The 14,859-nt window shown below is 49.6% G+C and overlaps 1 protein-coding gene across 1 annotated transcript in view; it reads left to right on the top strand.

The window, feature by feature from the left end:
* crocc2 (ciliary rootlet coiled-coil, rootletin family member 2) overlaps nt 1-14,859 on the top strand; it is a 157,023-nt gene that overhangs the window by 69,917 nt on the left and 72,247 nt on the right. Inside the window, exons 9-13 of the mRNA XM_029697372.1 lie at nt 564-770; nt 3,591-3,687; nt 5,184-5,273; nt 5,723-5,872; nt 8,188-8,387. Of these exons, the coding sequence (XP_029553232.1) occupies nt 564-770; nt 3,591-3,687; nt 5,184-5,273; nt 5,723-5,872; nt 8,188-8,387 (744 nt within the window). The remainder of the gene's footprint in view (nt 1-563; nt 771-3,590; nt 3,688-5,183; nt 5,274-5,722; nt 5,873-8,187; nt 8,388-14,859) is intronic.

The raw sequence follows: 14,859 nt of genomic DNA, 5'->3' as shown, positions 1-14,859 counted from the left end.
AACCATGTTCCTGTCTGTCTGTCTGACACGTTAACCATGTTCCTGTCTGTCTGTCTGTCTGTCTGTCTGACACGTTAACCATGTTCCTGTCTGTCTGTCTGTCTGTCTGTCTGACACGTTAACCATGTTCCTGTCTGTCTGTCTGTCTGACACGTTAATCATGTTCCTGTCTGTCTGTCTGTCTGACACGTTAACCATGTTCCTGTCTGTCTGTCTGACACGTTAACCATGTTCCTGTCTGTCTGTCTGTCTGTCTGTCTGTCTGTCTGTCTGTCTGTCACGTTAACCATGTTCCTGTCTGTCTGTCTGTCACGTTAACCATGTTCCTCCTGTCTGTCTGTCTGTCTGTCTGTCTGTCTGACACGTTAACCATGTTCCTGTCTGTCTGTCTGACACGTTAACCATGTTCCTGTCTGTCTGTCTGTCTGACACGTTAACCATGTTCCTGTCTGTCTGTCTGTCTGTCTGTCTGTCTGTCTGTCTGTCTGTCTGTCTGTCTGTCTGTCACGTTAACCATGTTCCTGTCTGTCTGTCTGACACGTTAACCATGTTCCTGTCTGTAGGAGTCTGTCTGACATACGTGGGGAGTGTGTGACTGCGAGCCGTAGTCTACATGTGGCCTGTATGTCTCTGGAGGCCAGTGTAACACCGCACATTGCCCCAAGTGGCCTGGAGGTGTCAGAGCTGGAAAGGCAGCTGAGGGACAAGCTGAGGGAAGCCATGCAGCTGCAGGGACGCTGGGACGCTGAGAAAGTAGAGCTCAACTCCAGGTCTGTCCTGCCTGCCTGCCTGCCTGCCTGCCTGCCTTGTCTGCCTTGTCTGCCTTGTCTGTCTTGTCTTGCCTGCCTGCCTGTCTTGTCGTCTTGCCTGCCTGCCTGTCTTGTCTGTCTTGTCTGTCTTGCCTGCCTGCCTGTCTTGCCCTCTTGCCTGCCTGCCTGTCTTGCCTGCCTGCCTGCATGTCTTGTCTGTCTTGCCATCTTGCCTGCCTGCCTGCCTGTCTTGCCTGTCTTGCCTAACTGTCTTGCCTGCCTGCCTGCCTGCCTGCCTGCCAGCCTGCCTGCCTGCCTGCCTGCCTGCCTGCCTGCCTTGTCTGTCTTGTCTGTCTTGTCTGCCTGTCTTGTCTGTCTTGCCTGCTTGCCTGTCTTGTCTGTCTTGTCTGTCTTGTCTGCCTGTCTTGTCTGTCTTGCCTGTCTTGCCTGCCTGCCTGCCTGCCTGCCTGCCTGCCAGCCTGCATGCCTGCCTGCCTGCCTGCCTTGTCTGTCTTGTCTGTCTTGTCTGCCTGTCTTGTCTGTCTTGTCTGTCTTGTCTGCCTGTCTTGTCTGTCTTGCCTGTCTTGCCTGCCTGTCTTTCTTGCCTGCCTGCCTGTCTTGCCTGCCTGTTTGTCTGTCTGTCTTGCCTGCCTGCCTGTCTTGTCTGTCTTGCCTTGCCTGCCTGCCTGTTTTGCCTTCTTGCCTGCCTGCCTGTCTTGCCTGCCTGCATGTCTTGTCTGTCTTGCATGCCTGCCTGTCTTGCCATCTTGCAGGCAGGCGCCTGTCTTGCCTGTCTGTCTTGCCTGCCTGCCTGCCTGCCTTGTCTGTCTTGCCTGCTTGCCTGTCTTGTCTGTCTTGTCTGTCTTGCATGCCTGTCTTGTCCGTCTTGCCTGTTCGGCCTGTCTTGCCCGTCTGTCTGTCTTGCCTGCCTGTCTGCCTGTCTGCCTGTCTTGTCTGTCCTGCCTGCCTGCCTGCCTGCCTGCCTGCCTGTCTTGTCTGTCTTGAATGCCTGCCTGTCTTGTCTGTCTTGCCTGCCTGCCTGTCTTGTCTGTCTTGCCTGTTCGGCCTGTCTTGCCCGTCTGTCTGTCTTGCCTGCCTGCCTGCCTGTCTGCCTGTCTTGTCTGTCCTGCCTGCCTGCCTGCCTGCCTGTCTTGTCTGTCTTGCCTGCCTGCCTGTCTTGTCTGTCTTGCCTGCCTGCCTGTCTTGTCTGTCTTGCCTGCCTGTCTGTCTTGCCTGTCTTGTCTGTCTTGCCTGCCTGTCTTGTCTGTCTTGTCTGTCTTGCCTGCCTGCTTGTCTGTCTCTGGGATGAAGACAAAGTAGAACTGAACTCTGTCTGTCTTTCAGTCTGTCTTTCAGTCTGTCTTTGTCTGTCTTTCAATCTGTATCGGTCGCCAATCCCAAAACTGAACACGTCACCCTGAATGTTACAGTAGCTTGCCTTTCTAATGAAAGCAGAAGTGCTGTAGAATAAAAGAAGAAGGATGTTTGTTCTTCATCAGAACGTATATGACGTCATGCCATCCGTACATCCATGGAGTAATACCAGATCCTAACTATCCTGATAACTGACTTTTTGTCAGGTTTTTTTCTGTGGATTGTCACCCTGGCTGCTAATACAGTAATGCAGGAAAGACAATCGTCTTGGAAGAGCTGAAGAACCATGATGCTCTGTGTTCTAGATCCAAACAGACCTCCCGATCCTCAATACAGATGCCACAACCATCAGAGTATTCACATTCTCAATAGGCATTTGATCTTAGGAGATACGCTATGAAGCTACAGTACAGTAACTCCAAACCTGGAGATGGTTACCTAGCACAGGGAACATTTTACCTAGGACAGGGAACATGTTACCTAGGACAGGGAACATATTACCTAGGACAGGGAACATATTACCTAGGTCAGGGAACATATTACCTAGCACAGGGAACATATTACCTAGGACAGGGAACATGTTACCTAGGACAGGGAACATATTACCTAGGACAGGGAACATATTACCTAGCACAGGGAACATATTACCTAGGACAGGGAACATGTTACCTAGGACAGGGAACATGTTACCTAGGACAGGGACATATTACCTAGGACAGGGAACATTTTACCTAGCACAGGGACAGGGAACATGTTACCTAGGACAGGGAACATATTACCTAGGACAGGGAACATATTACCTAGGACAGGGAACATGTTACCTAGGACAGGGGACATATTACCTAGGACAGGGGACATATTACCTAGGACAGGGAACATATTACCTAGGACAGGGAACATATTACCTAGGACAGGGAACATATTACCTAGGACAGGGAATATGTCATCTAGGACAGGGAACATATTACCTAGGACAGGGATCATGAAAGGGTTGAGGATCACTTTTCATGAGTACTTCCTCAGATCATGCTGTCAGATGCCTAGGCTATATGATCTGAAACGTGTGTGTGTGTGTGTGTGTGTGTGTGTGTCTATGTGTGTGTGTGTGTGTGTGTGTGTGTGTGTGTGTGTGTGTGTGTGTGTGTGTGTGTGTGTGTGGTGTGTGTGTGTCTATGTGTCTATGTGTGTGTGTGTGTGTGTGTGTGTGGTGTGTGTGTGTGTGTGTGTGTGTGTGTGTGTGTGTGTGTGTGTGTGTGTGTCTGTGTGTGTGTGTGTGTGTGTGTGTGTGTGTGTCTGTGTGTGTGTGTCTGTGTGTGTGTGTGTGTGTGTGTGTGTGTGTGTGGTGTGTGTGTGTGTGTGTGTGTGTGTGTGTGTGTGTGTGTGTGTGTGTGTGTGTGTGTGTGTGTGTGTGTGTGTGTGTGTGTGTGTGTGTGTGTGTGTGCGTGCGTGCGTGTGTGTGTGTCATAGGATCCTGGAGCTGACAGACATGGTGAAGCATCTCAGAGCCCAGAACAGTGAGAAGGATACAGGCCTTGCTGCCATGCAGACCAGTCTGGACAGGATGGTGAGACAAACACACACAATCACACACACACACAAACACACACACACACACACACACACACATAGACATAGACACACACACACATATAGACACACATACACACACAATCACACACACACAAACACACACACACAAACACACACACACACACACACACGCAAACACACACAATCACACACATACAGGGTGATGGGACGCCAAGGAACTGCTGGGTTGTGGTTTGTTGTCTGGGACCATAACTTCTGATATAGTCCACCACTTCCCTGCTGACTGTCATGAGTCTGGGGCAGTCTGGGGCAGTCTGGGGCAGTCTGAGGCAGTCTGGAGCAGTCTGGGGCCGTCTGGGGCAGTCTGAGGCAGTCTGGGGCAGTCTGGGGCAGTCTGGGGCGGTCTGGGGCGGTCTGGGGCAGTCTGAGGCAGTGTGGGGCAGTCTGGGGCAGTCTGAGGCAGTCTGAGGCAGTCTGGGGCAGTCTGGGGCAGTCTGAGGCAGTCTGGGGCAGTCTGGGGGGGTCTGGGGCAGTCTGAGGTGGGGATGCCTCCCCTCTGTGTGCTGGAGGTCAGGCATTCCCCGCTCTGTGAGCGCCCCTCAGACCCCCATGGTTTCCTGTATGTTTGACCCCTATGGCTTCCTGTATGTTTGACATCTATGGTTTCCTGTATGTTTGACCCCTATTGCTTCCTGTATGTTTGACCCCTATGGTTTCCTGTATGTTTGACCCCTATGGCTTCCTGTATGTTTGACCCCTATGGTTTCCTGTATGTTTGACCCCTATGGTTTCCTGTGTGTTTGACCCCTATGGTTTCCTGTATGTTTGACCCCTATTGCTTCCTGTATGTTTGACCCCTATGGCCTCCTGTATGTTTGACCCCTATGGTTTCCTGTATGTTTGACCCCTGTGGTTTCCTGTATGTTTGACCCCTATGGTTTCCTGTATGTTTGACCCCTATGGCTTCCTGTATGTTTGACCCCTATTGCTTCCTGTATGTTTGACCCCTATTGCTTCCTGTATGTTTGACCCCTATGGTTTCCTGTATGTTTGACATCTATTGCTTCCTGTATGTTTGACCCCTATGGTTTCCTGTATGTTTGACCCCTATGGTTTCCTGTATGTTTGACCCCTATTGCTTCCTGTATGTTTGACCCCGATGGCTTCCTGTATGTTTGACCCCTATGGTTTCCTGTATGTTTGACCCCTATTGCTTCCTGTATGTTTGACCCCTATGGTTTCCTGTATGTTTGACCCCTATTGCTTCCTGTATGTTTGACCCCTATGGTTTCCTGTATGTTTGACCCCTATTGCTTCCTGTATGTTTGACCCCTATGGTTTCCTGTATGTTTGACCCCTATTGCTTCCTGTATGTTTGACCCCTATGGTTTCCTGTGGTTTCACGCATTTATATTTTTAATCCCAGCCCCCGTCCCCACAAGAGGCCTTTGTTAAAAAGTATTTGTTCTTAACTGACTTGCCTAGTGAAATAAAATACAAATGTTACAGGAGACGAGCAGAGCGGAGGAAAAGGCAGAGATGAACGACTTTCTCTCAGAGATAGACATCCTTCAGAAGGTCCTAACCAGCATCACACAGGTATTCAGCCTCCGGCTTGTCCTAACAAGCATCACACAGGAAGTCAGCCTGCTGCAGGTTCTAACCAGCATCACACAGGAAGTCAGACCAGGCCAGGCCTGGTCATATCATATCACTCATCTCACTATCAGTGCTTTTTTTAGCAGTGCCGGTTTCCCAGAACCAGATTCAGTCCTGGAATTTAAATTAAGAGGTTGCGTCCGAAATGGCATCCTATTCCCTATGTAGTGTACTCGTTTTAACCAGGACCCATAAGGCTCTGGTCAAAAGTAGTGCACTACATAGGGAATAGGGTGCCATTTCAGACACAGCTAGTGTGTTGTAATCCAAGACTAGACTTATTCTGGGTGTGAGAAACTAGCCGTTTTGTATGTGTTCTAGTTCTTTTAAGCAAAGCTACTCAGGATGTTGCCCTTCTCTTCCTCCAACCCATTCTACTTCCTGTTCAGCTGGTTCATGGTGGTGAGGATGGTAATATCTCTGGTGGTCAACCTTCGTCCTCCTCCTCCTCCTCACCTCTCCGGGGCCGCACTCCCCAATGCAACAGCACCCTGATGGCTGTCAAAGGTCTCCTCTCCCAACACCAGATACAAACACAGGTCAGACAAATCCTTCGCTCAACATGGGATACCAGTCTTTGGGTCAATTCCATTTCAATGCCAGTCAATGCATGAAGTCAACCAAAGTCCCACATTTCCCTCATTGAAAAGCATGGAAGAGAATAGGAATTGGAATGTCAGTGTACTTCCTGAATTGACTGGAATTGAAGTGTTATGGACCCCAAACCTGATGGTACTTGTAGTCTTGAACTATCCAGACTGTCTTGGACTATCCAGACTGTCTTGAACTATCCAGACTGTCTTGGACTATCCACAGACTGTCTTGGACTATCCAGACTGTCTTGGACTATCCAGACTGTCTTGGACTATCCACAGACTGTCTTGGACTATCCAGACTGTCTTGGACTATCCACAGACTGTCTTGAACTATCCAGACTGTCTTGGACTATCCACAGACTGTCTTGGACTATCCAGACTGTCTTGGACTATCCACAGACTGTCTTGAACTATCCAGACTGTCTTGGACTATCCACAGACTGTCTTGGACTATCCACAGACTGTCTTGGACTATCCAGACTGTCTTGGACTATCCACAGACTGTCTTGGACTATCCGGACTGTCTTGGACTATCCACAGACTGTCTTGAACTATCCAGACTGTCTTGGACTATCCACAGACTGTCTTGGACTATCCAGACTGTCTTGGACTATCCACAGACTGTCTTGGACTATCCAGACTGTCTTGGACTATCCACAGACTGTCTTGAACTATCCAGACTGTCTTGGACTATCCACAGACTGTCTTGGAATATCCACAGACTGTCTTGGAATATCCAGACTGTCTTGGACTATCCAGACTGTCTTGAACTATCCAGACTGTCTTGGACTATCCACAGACTGTCTTGGACTATCCAGACTGTCTTGGACTATCCACAGACTGTCTTGGACTACCCAGACTGTCTTGAACTATCCAGACTGTCTTGGACTATCCACAGACTGTCTTGGACTATCCAGACTGTCTTGGACTATCCACAGACTGTCTTGAACTATCCAGACTGTCTTGGACTATCCACAGACTGTCTTGGACTATCCAGACTGTCTTGGACTATCCAGACTGTCTTGGACTATCCACAGACTGTCTTGGACTATCCACAGACTGTCTTAGACTATCCAGACTGTCTTGGACTATCCAGACTGTCTTGGACTATCTACAGCCTGTCTTGGACTATCTACAGACTGTCTTGGACTATCCACAGACTGTCTTGGACTATCCAGACTGTCTTGGACTATCTACAGACTGTCTTGGACTATCCACAGACTGTCTTGAACTATCCACAGACTGTGCTTGGACTATCCACAGACTGTCTTGGACTATCCAGACTGTCTTGGACTATCCACAGACTGTCTTCGACTATCCACAGACTGTCTTGGACTATCCAGACTGTCTTGGACTATCCACAGACTGTCTTGGACTATCCAGACTGTCTTGAACTATCCAGACTGTCTTGGACTATCCACAGACTGTCTTGGACTATCCATACTGTCTTGGACTATCCACAGACTGTCTTGAACTATCCAGACTGTCTTGGACTATCCACAGACTGTCTTGGACTATCCAGACTGTCTTGGCCTATCCAGACTGTCTTGGACTATCCAGACTGTCTTGGACTATCTACAGACTGTCTTGGACTATCTACAGACTGTCTTGGACTATCCACAGACTGTCTTGGACTATCCAGACTGTCTTGGACTATCTACAGACTGTCTTGGACTATCCACAGACTGTCTTGGACAATCCACAGACTGTGCTTGGACTATCCACAGACTGTCTTGGACTATCCAGACTGTGCTTGGACTATCCAGACTGTCTTGGACTATCCACAGACTGTCTTGGACTATCCAGACTGTCTTGGACTATCCACAGACCTTCTTGGACTATCCAGACTTTCTTGGAATATCCACAGACTGTCTTGGACTATCCACAGACTGTCTTGGACTATCTACAGACTGTCTTGGACTATCCAGACTGTCTTGGACTATCCACAGACTGTCTTGAACTATCTACAGACTGTGCTTGGACTATCCACAGACTGTCTTGGACTATCCAGACTGTGCTTGGACTATCCACAGACTGTCTTGGACTATCCACAGACTGTCTTGGACTATCTACAGACTGTCTTGGACTATCTACAGCCTGTCTTGGACTATCCAGACTGTCTTGGACTATCCAGACTGTCTTGGACTATCCATAGACTGTGCTTGGAAAGACTCATAGGAACATAGTGATAAACAACTGGTGATGTAAAAAGGGCTTTATACATTTGATTGATTGATTGAAATGTGATTGATTAACAGGACCTGCGTAGCCGGCTGGATGCAGCCCTAGAGCAGGTAGATATTCTACAAAGTAATCTGCAGGAGGAGGAGGAGGAGAGGAGGGACCTGGAGAGGAGGATGAAGGAGGTGCAGAAGGAGAACCAGCAGGTTGAGAGGAGTCTGGAGGAGAAACACAGAGACAACCAGAGATTCCATACCACCCTGGACCTCCTCAACAGGTAACAATGTGCTAATGTTTGGGGGGGGGGGTGTTTCCGCAGGTCTGGCCGAGTGTCTCGCTGGTCTGGGCGGGGTGTCTTTTGCTGATCTGTTGCTCATGTGTGAGGTGTTGGGGCTGCAGTTGAGGGCGATGTCCTTTAGGGTCCTGGCGAAGGTGGGCCCTGTTGCCTTGTGTAGGTGGACCTGTTCGTAAAGGCTATTCATGTCTAGGGTGAAGTGGTTTAGTTTTGAGGCACAAGTCACGGGAAATACTTGCATTTACCCGCTGTATGTTTGCAGGGTGGAAGTATTTTCGTGGTAGCAGGGTGGAGATAACCGCTTGGGCGTTGGGGAAAGTAGAAGAAGCTTTTTCAATCACTCCCTTGAGTGCTGTGGCCACCCTTTCCTGCTGTGCTCTCAGGTCATTTGTGCCTGTGTGTATTATTATGTGGCTGGGTGACCCTAGTTGGTCCTCAGACAGAAGGTCTAGGGCACGCTGGGAGTTTGGACACCAGAGTTTAGACACTATGTGTTTGAGAAAAAGTTAATTTTCTTGAATATATTTCCCGTTTGAGTCCATAAGGAGTACAATATGTGGCTTGTGTATGTCCTCAGTTGGTGTGGGGGGGTTGTCAGGAGGGCTATCAGGATGGCTGACAGGGGGGGTACTCAAAGGGGGTGAGATCCCCTGGGCTTTGGGTTCTTCATTTGTCTGTCCCGCTGTGATGTCGAGGCTATGGTCAGGGGCTGAGTGTGGGCTGCTCTGCTGGCTTTTCTGCAGGGGTGGCCACCTCCCTAGTGGGTTGTTCTCTGTCACACACCATCACCCTCACCCTCTCCTCCCGCACCCTCTCCTCCAGCACCCTCTCCTCCAGCACCCTCACCCTCTCCTCCATCCGCCTCACCCTCTGCTCCAGCACCCTCTCCTCCAGCACCCTCACCCTCTGCTCCAGCACCCTCTCCTCCAGCACCCTCTCCTCCATCCCCCTCACCCTCTCCTCCATCCCCCTCACCCTCTCCTCCAGCACCCTCTCCTCCATCCCCCCTCACCCTCTCCTCCATCCCCCTCACCCTCTCCTCCATCAGTCTGATCCTCTCCTCTACTGCTCTGTTCTTCTCCTGCTCCTGCTCTTTCTAATGTTGATGTTGTCTCACCACAGTCCAGAGTGCAGATATGTCTCTCTCCACTTCTAGCTCTCCGGGTCTGGTTTAGGGGGGGTGTTGTTGAGCTGGACAATTTTATTTTGTGCTGACTGGAGTGTGTTCACCTGCTGTTCGCCTTACCTCCAGCTGGGTGAATGACTTTCCTCTTGGGGATGCTCGCCTGTGAGGTTGTTTAATGAAGAGGTTTGGTCTGACACGTTCAGGGTGGGGGTATCTTTCTCAAGAGAGAGCTTCTCCTGCTACGCTCCATCTTTTATTGTGTGAAAGTCCAGCTGAAACTGTTTGGGGTTGCCCTCTACCAATACTGTTCCAGACCTGTACAGGTTGACATTGGCTGACTCAGAGTCCTCGTTGACTGGTATTCTGAGTTTACACCCATCGCTAACACCCCCCCCCAACCAGAGGGGTAGTGTGTTAATATAGTATTGTGTCATGCCAGGGGATGGTCTGGTTAATATAGCACTGTGTCATGCCAGGGGATGGTCTGTGTTAATATAGCACTGTGCCAAGGGATGGTCTGGTTAATATAGCACTGTGCCAGGGAATGGTCTGGTTAATATAGCACTGTGCCATGCCAGGGGATGGTCTGGTTAATATAGCACTGTGCCAGGGGATGGTCTGGTTAATATAGCACTGTGCCAGGGGATGGTCTGGTTAATATAGCACTGTGCCAGGGGATGGTCTGGTTAATATAGCACTGTGCCAGGGGATGGTCTGGTTAATATAGCAATATGTCATGCCAGGGGATGGTCTGGCTAATATAGCACTGTCTCATGCCAGGGGATGGTCTGGTTAATATAGCACTGTGCCAGGGGATGGTCTGGTTAATATAGCACTGTGCCATGCCAGGGGATGGTCTGGTTAATATAGCATTGTGTCATGCCAGGGGATGGTCTGGTTAATATAGCACTGTGCCATGCCAGGGGATGGTCTGGTTAATATAGCACTGTGCCATGCCAGGGGATGGTCTGGTTAATATAGCACTGTGCCATGCCAGGGGATGGTCTGGTTAATATAGCACTGTGTCATGCCAGGGGATGGTCTGGTTAATATAGCACTGTGCCAGGGGATGGTCTGGTTAATATAGCACTGTGCCATGCCAGGGGATGGTCTGGTTAATATAGCACTGTGTCATGCCAGGGGATGGTCTGGTTAATATAGCACTGTGCCATGCCAGGGGATGGTCTGTGTTAATATAGCACTGTGCCATGCCAGGGGATGGTCTGGTTAATATAGCACTGTGCCAGGGGATGGTCTGGTTAATATAGCACTGTGCCATGCCAGGGGATGGTCTGGTTAATATAGCACTGTGCCATGCCAGGGGATGGTCTGGTTAATATATCACTGTGCCAGGGGATGGTCTGGTTAATATAGCACTGTGTCATGCCAGGGGATGGTCTGGTTAATATATCACTGTGCCATGCCAGGGGATGGTCTGGTTAATATAGCACTGTGCCAGGGGATGGTCTGGTTAATATAGCACTGTGCCATGCCAGGGGATGGTCTGGTTAATATAGCACAGTGTCATGCCAGGGGATGGTCTGGTTAATATAGCACTGTGCCATGCCAGGGGATGGTTTGGTTAATATAGCACTGTGTCATGCCAGGGGATGGTTTGTGTTAATATAGCTCTGTGTCATGCTAGGGGATGGTCTGTGTTAATATAGCACTGTGCCATGCCATGGGATGGTCTGGTTAATATAGCACTGTGCCAGGGGATGGTCTGGTTAATATAGCTCTGTGTCATGCTAGGGGATGGTCTGTGTTAATATAGCTCTGTGTCATGCCAGGGGATGGTCTGGTTAATATATCACTGTGCCATGCCAGGGGATGGTCTGGTTAATATAGCACTGTGCCATGCCAGGGGATGGTCTGTGTTAATATAGCACTGTGCCAAGGGATGGTCTGGTTAATATAGCACTGTGCCAGGGAATGGTCTGGTTAATATAGCACTGTGCCATGCCAGGGGATGGTCTGGTTAATATAGCACTGTGCCAGGGGATGGTCTGGTTAATATAGCACTGTGCCAGGGGATGGTCTGGTTAATATAGCACTGTGCCAGGGGATGGTCTGGTTAATATAGCACTGTGCCAGGGGATGGTCTGGTTAATATAGCAATATGTCATGCCAGGGGATGGTCTGGCTAATATAGCACTGTGTCATGCCAGGGAATGGTCTGGTTAATATAGCACTGTCTCATGCCAGGGGATGGTCTGGTTAATATAGCACTGTGCCAGGGGATGGTCTGGTTAATATAGCACTGTGCCATGCCAGGGGATGGTCTGGTTAATATAGCATTGTGTCATGCCAGGGGATGGTCTGGTTAATATAGCACTGTGCCATGCCAGGGGATGGTCTGGTTAATATAGCACTGTGCCATGCCAGGGGATGGTCTGGTTAATATAGCACTGTGCCATGCCAGGGGATGGTCTGGTTAATATAGCACTGTGTCATGCCAGGGGATGGTCTGGTTAATATAGCACTGTGCCAGGGGATGGTCTGGTTAATATAGCACTGTGCCATGCCAGGGGATGGTCTGGTTAATATAGCACTGTGTCATGCCAGGGGATGGTCTGGTTAATATAGCACTGTGCCATGCCAGGGGATGGTCTGTGTTAATATAGCACTGTGCCATGCCAGGGGATGGTCTGGTTAATATAGCACTGTGCCAGGGGATGGTCTGGTTAATATAGCACTGTGCCATGCCAGGGGATGGTCTGGTTAATATAGCACTGTGCCATGCCAGGGGATGGTCTGGTTAATATATCACTGTGCCAGGGGATGGTCTGGTTAATATAGCACTGTGTCATGCCAGGGGATGGTCTGGTTAATATATCACTGTGCCATGCCAGGGGATGGTCTGGTTAATATAGCACTGTGCCAGGGGATGGTCTGGTTAATATAGCACTGTGCCATGCCAGGGGATGGTCTGGTTAATATAGCACAGTGTCATGCCAGGGGATGGTCTGGTTAATATAGCACTGTGCCATGCCAGGGGATGGTTTGGTTAATATAGCACTGTGTCATGCCAGGGGATGGTTTGTGTTAATATAGCTCTGTGTCATGCTAGGGGATGGTCTGTGTTAATATAGCACTGTGCCATGCCATGGGATGGTCTGGTTAATATAGCACTGTGCCAGGGGATGGTCTGGTTAATATAGCTCTGTGTCATGCTAGGGGATGGTCTGTGTTAATATAGCTCTGTGTCATGCCAGGGGATGGTCTGGTTAATATATCACTGTGCCATGCCAGGGGATGGTCTGGTTAATATAGCACTGTGCCATGCCAGGGGATGGTCTGGTTAATATAGCACTGTGCCATGCCAGGGGATGGTCTGGTTAATATAGCACTGTGCCATGCCAGGGGATGGTCTGGTTAATATAGCACTGTGCCATGCCAGGGGATGGTCTGGTTATATAGCACTGTGTCATGCCAGGGGATGGTCTGGTTAATATAGCACTGTGCCAGGGGATGGTCTGGTTAATATAGCACTGTGCCATGCCAGGGGATGGTCTGGTTAATATAGCACTGTGTCATGCCAGGGGATGGTCTGGTTAATATAGCACTGTGCCATGCCAGGGGATGGTCTGTGTTAATATAGCACTGTGCCATGCCAGGGGATGGTCTGGTTAATATAGCACTGTGCCAGGGGATGGTCTGGTTAATATAGCACTGTGCCATGCCAGGGGATGGTCTGGTTAATATAGCACTGTGCCATGCCAGGGGATGGTCTGGTTAATATATCACTGTGCCAGGGGATGGTCTGGTTAATATAGCACTGTGTCATGCCAGGGGATGGTCTGGTTAATATATCACTGTGCCATGCCAGGGGATGGTCTGGTTAATATAGCACTGTGCCAGGGGATGGTCTGGTTAATATAGCACTGTGCCATGCCAGGGGATGGTCTGGTTAATATAGCACAGTGTCATGCCAGGGGATGGTCTGGTTAATATAGCACTGTGCCATGCCAGGGGATGGTTTGGTTAATATAGCACTGTGTCATGCCAGGGGATGGTTTGTGTTAATATAGCTCTGTGTCATGCTAGGGGATGGTCTGTGTTAATATAGCACTGTGCCATGCCATGGGATGGTCTGGTTAATATAGCACTGTGCCAGGGGATGGTCTGGTTAATATAGCTCTGTGTCATGCTAGGGGATGGTCTGTGTTAATATAGCTCTGTGTCATGCCAGGGGATGGTCTGGTTAATATATCACTGTGCCATGCCAGGGGATGGTCTGGTTAATATAGCACTGTGCCATGCCAGGGGATGGTCTGGTTTATATTGCACTGTGCCATGCCAGGGGATGGTCTGTGTTAATATAGCACTGTGTCATGCCAGGGGATGGTCTGGTTAATATAGCACTGTGTCATGCCAGGGGATGGTCTGGTTAATATAGCACCGTGCCAGGGGATGGTCTGGTTAATATAGCACAGTGTCATGCAAGGGGATGGTCTGGTTAATATAGCACTATGCCAGGGGATGGTCTGGTTAATATATCACTGTGTCATGCCAGGGGATGGTCTGGTTAATATAGCACTGTGTCATGCCAGGGGATGGTCTGGTTAATATAGCACAGTGTCATGCCAGGGGATGGTCTGGTTAATATAGCACTGTGCCAAGGGATGGTCTGGTTAATATAGCACTGTGCCAGGGGATGGTCTGGTTAATATAGCACTGTGCCATGCCAGGGGATGGTCTGGTTAATATAGCACTGTGTCATGCCAGGGGATGGTCTGGTTAATATAGCACTGTGTCATGCCAGGGGATGGTCTGGTTAATATAGCACTGTGCCATGCCAGGGGATGGTTTGGTTAATATAGCACTGTGTCATGCCAGGGGATGGTCTGGTTAATATAGCACTGTGCCATGCCAGGGGATGGTCTGGCTAATATAGCACTGTGCCATGCCAGGGGATGGTCTGGTTAATATAGCACAGTGCCATGCCAGGGATGGTCTGGTTAATATAGCACTGTGCCATGCCAGGGGATGGTCTGGCTAATATAGCACTGTGTCATGCCAGGGGATGGTCTGGTTAATATATCACTGTGTCATGCCAGGGGATGGTCTGGTTAATATAGCACTGTGTCATGCCAGGGGATGGTCTGGTTAATATAGCACTGTGTCATGCCAGGGGATGGTCTGGTTAATATAGCACTGTGCCAGGGGATGGTCTGGTTAATATAGCACAGTGTCATGCCAGGGGATGGTCTGGTTAATATAGCACTGTGTCATGCCAGGGGATGGTCTGGTTAATATAGCACTGTGCCAGGGGATGGTCTGGTTAATATAGCACTGTGTCATGCCAGGGGATGGTCTGGTTAATAT

The sequence above is a fragment of the Salmo trutta genome, chromosome 17 (genome assembly GCF_901001165.1).
Source record: "Salmo trutta chromosome 17, fSalTru1.1, whole genome shotgun sequence".
Taxonomy (NCBI): Eukaryota; Metazoa; Chordata; class Actinopteri; order Salmoniformes; family Salmonidae; genus Salmo; species Salmo trutta.
This window is presented reverse-complemented; position numbering and strand designations above follow the sequence as displayed.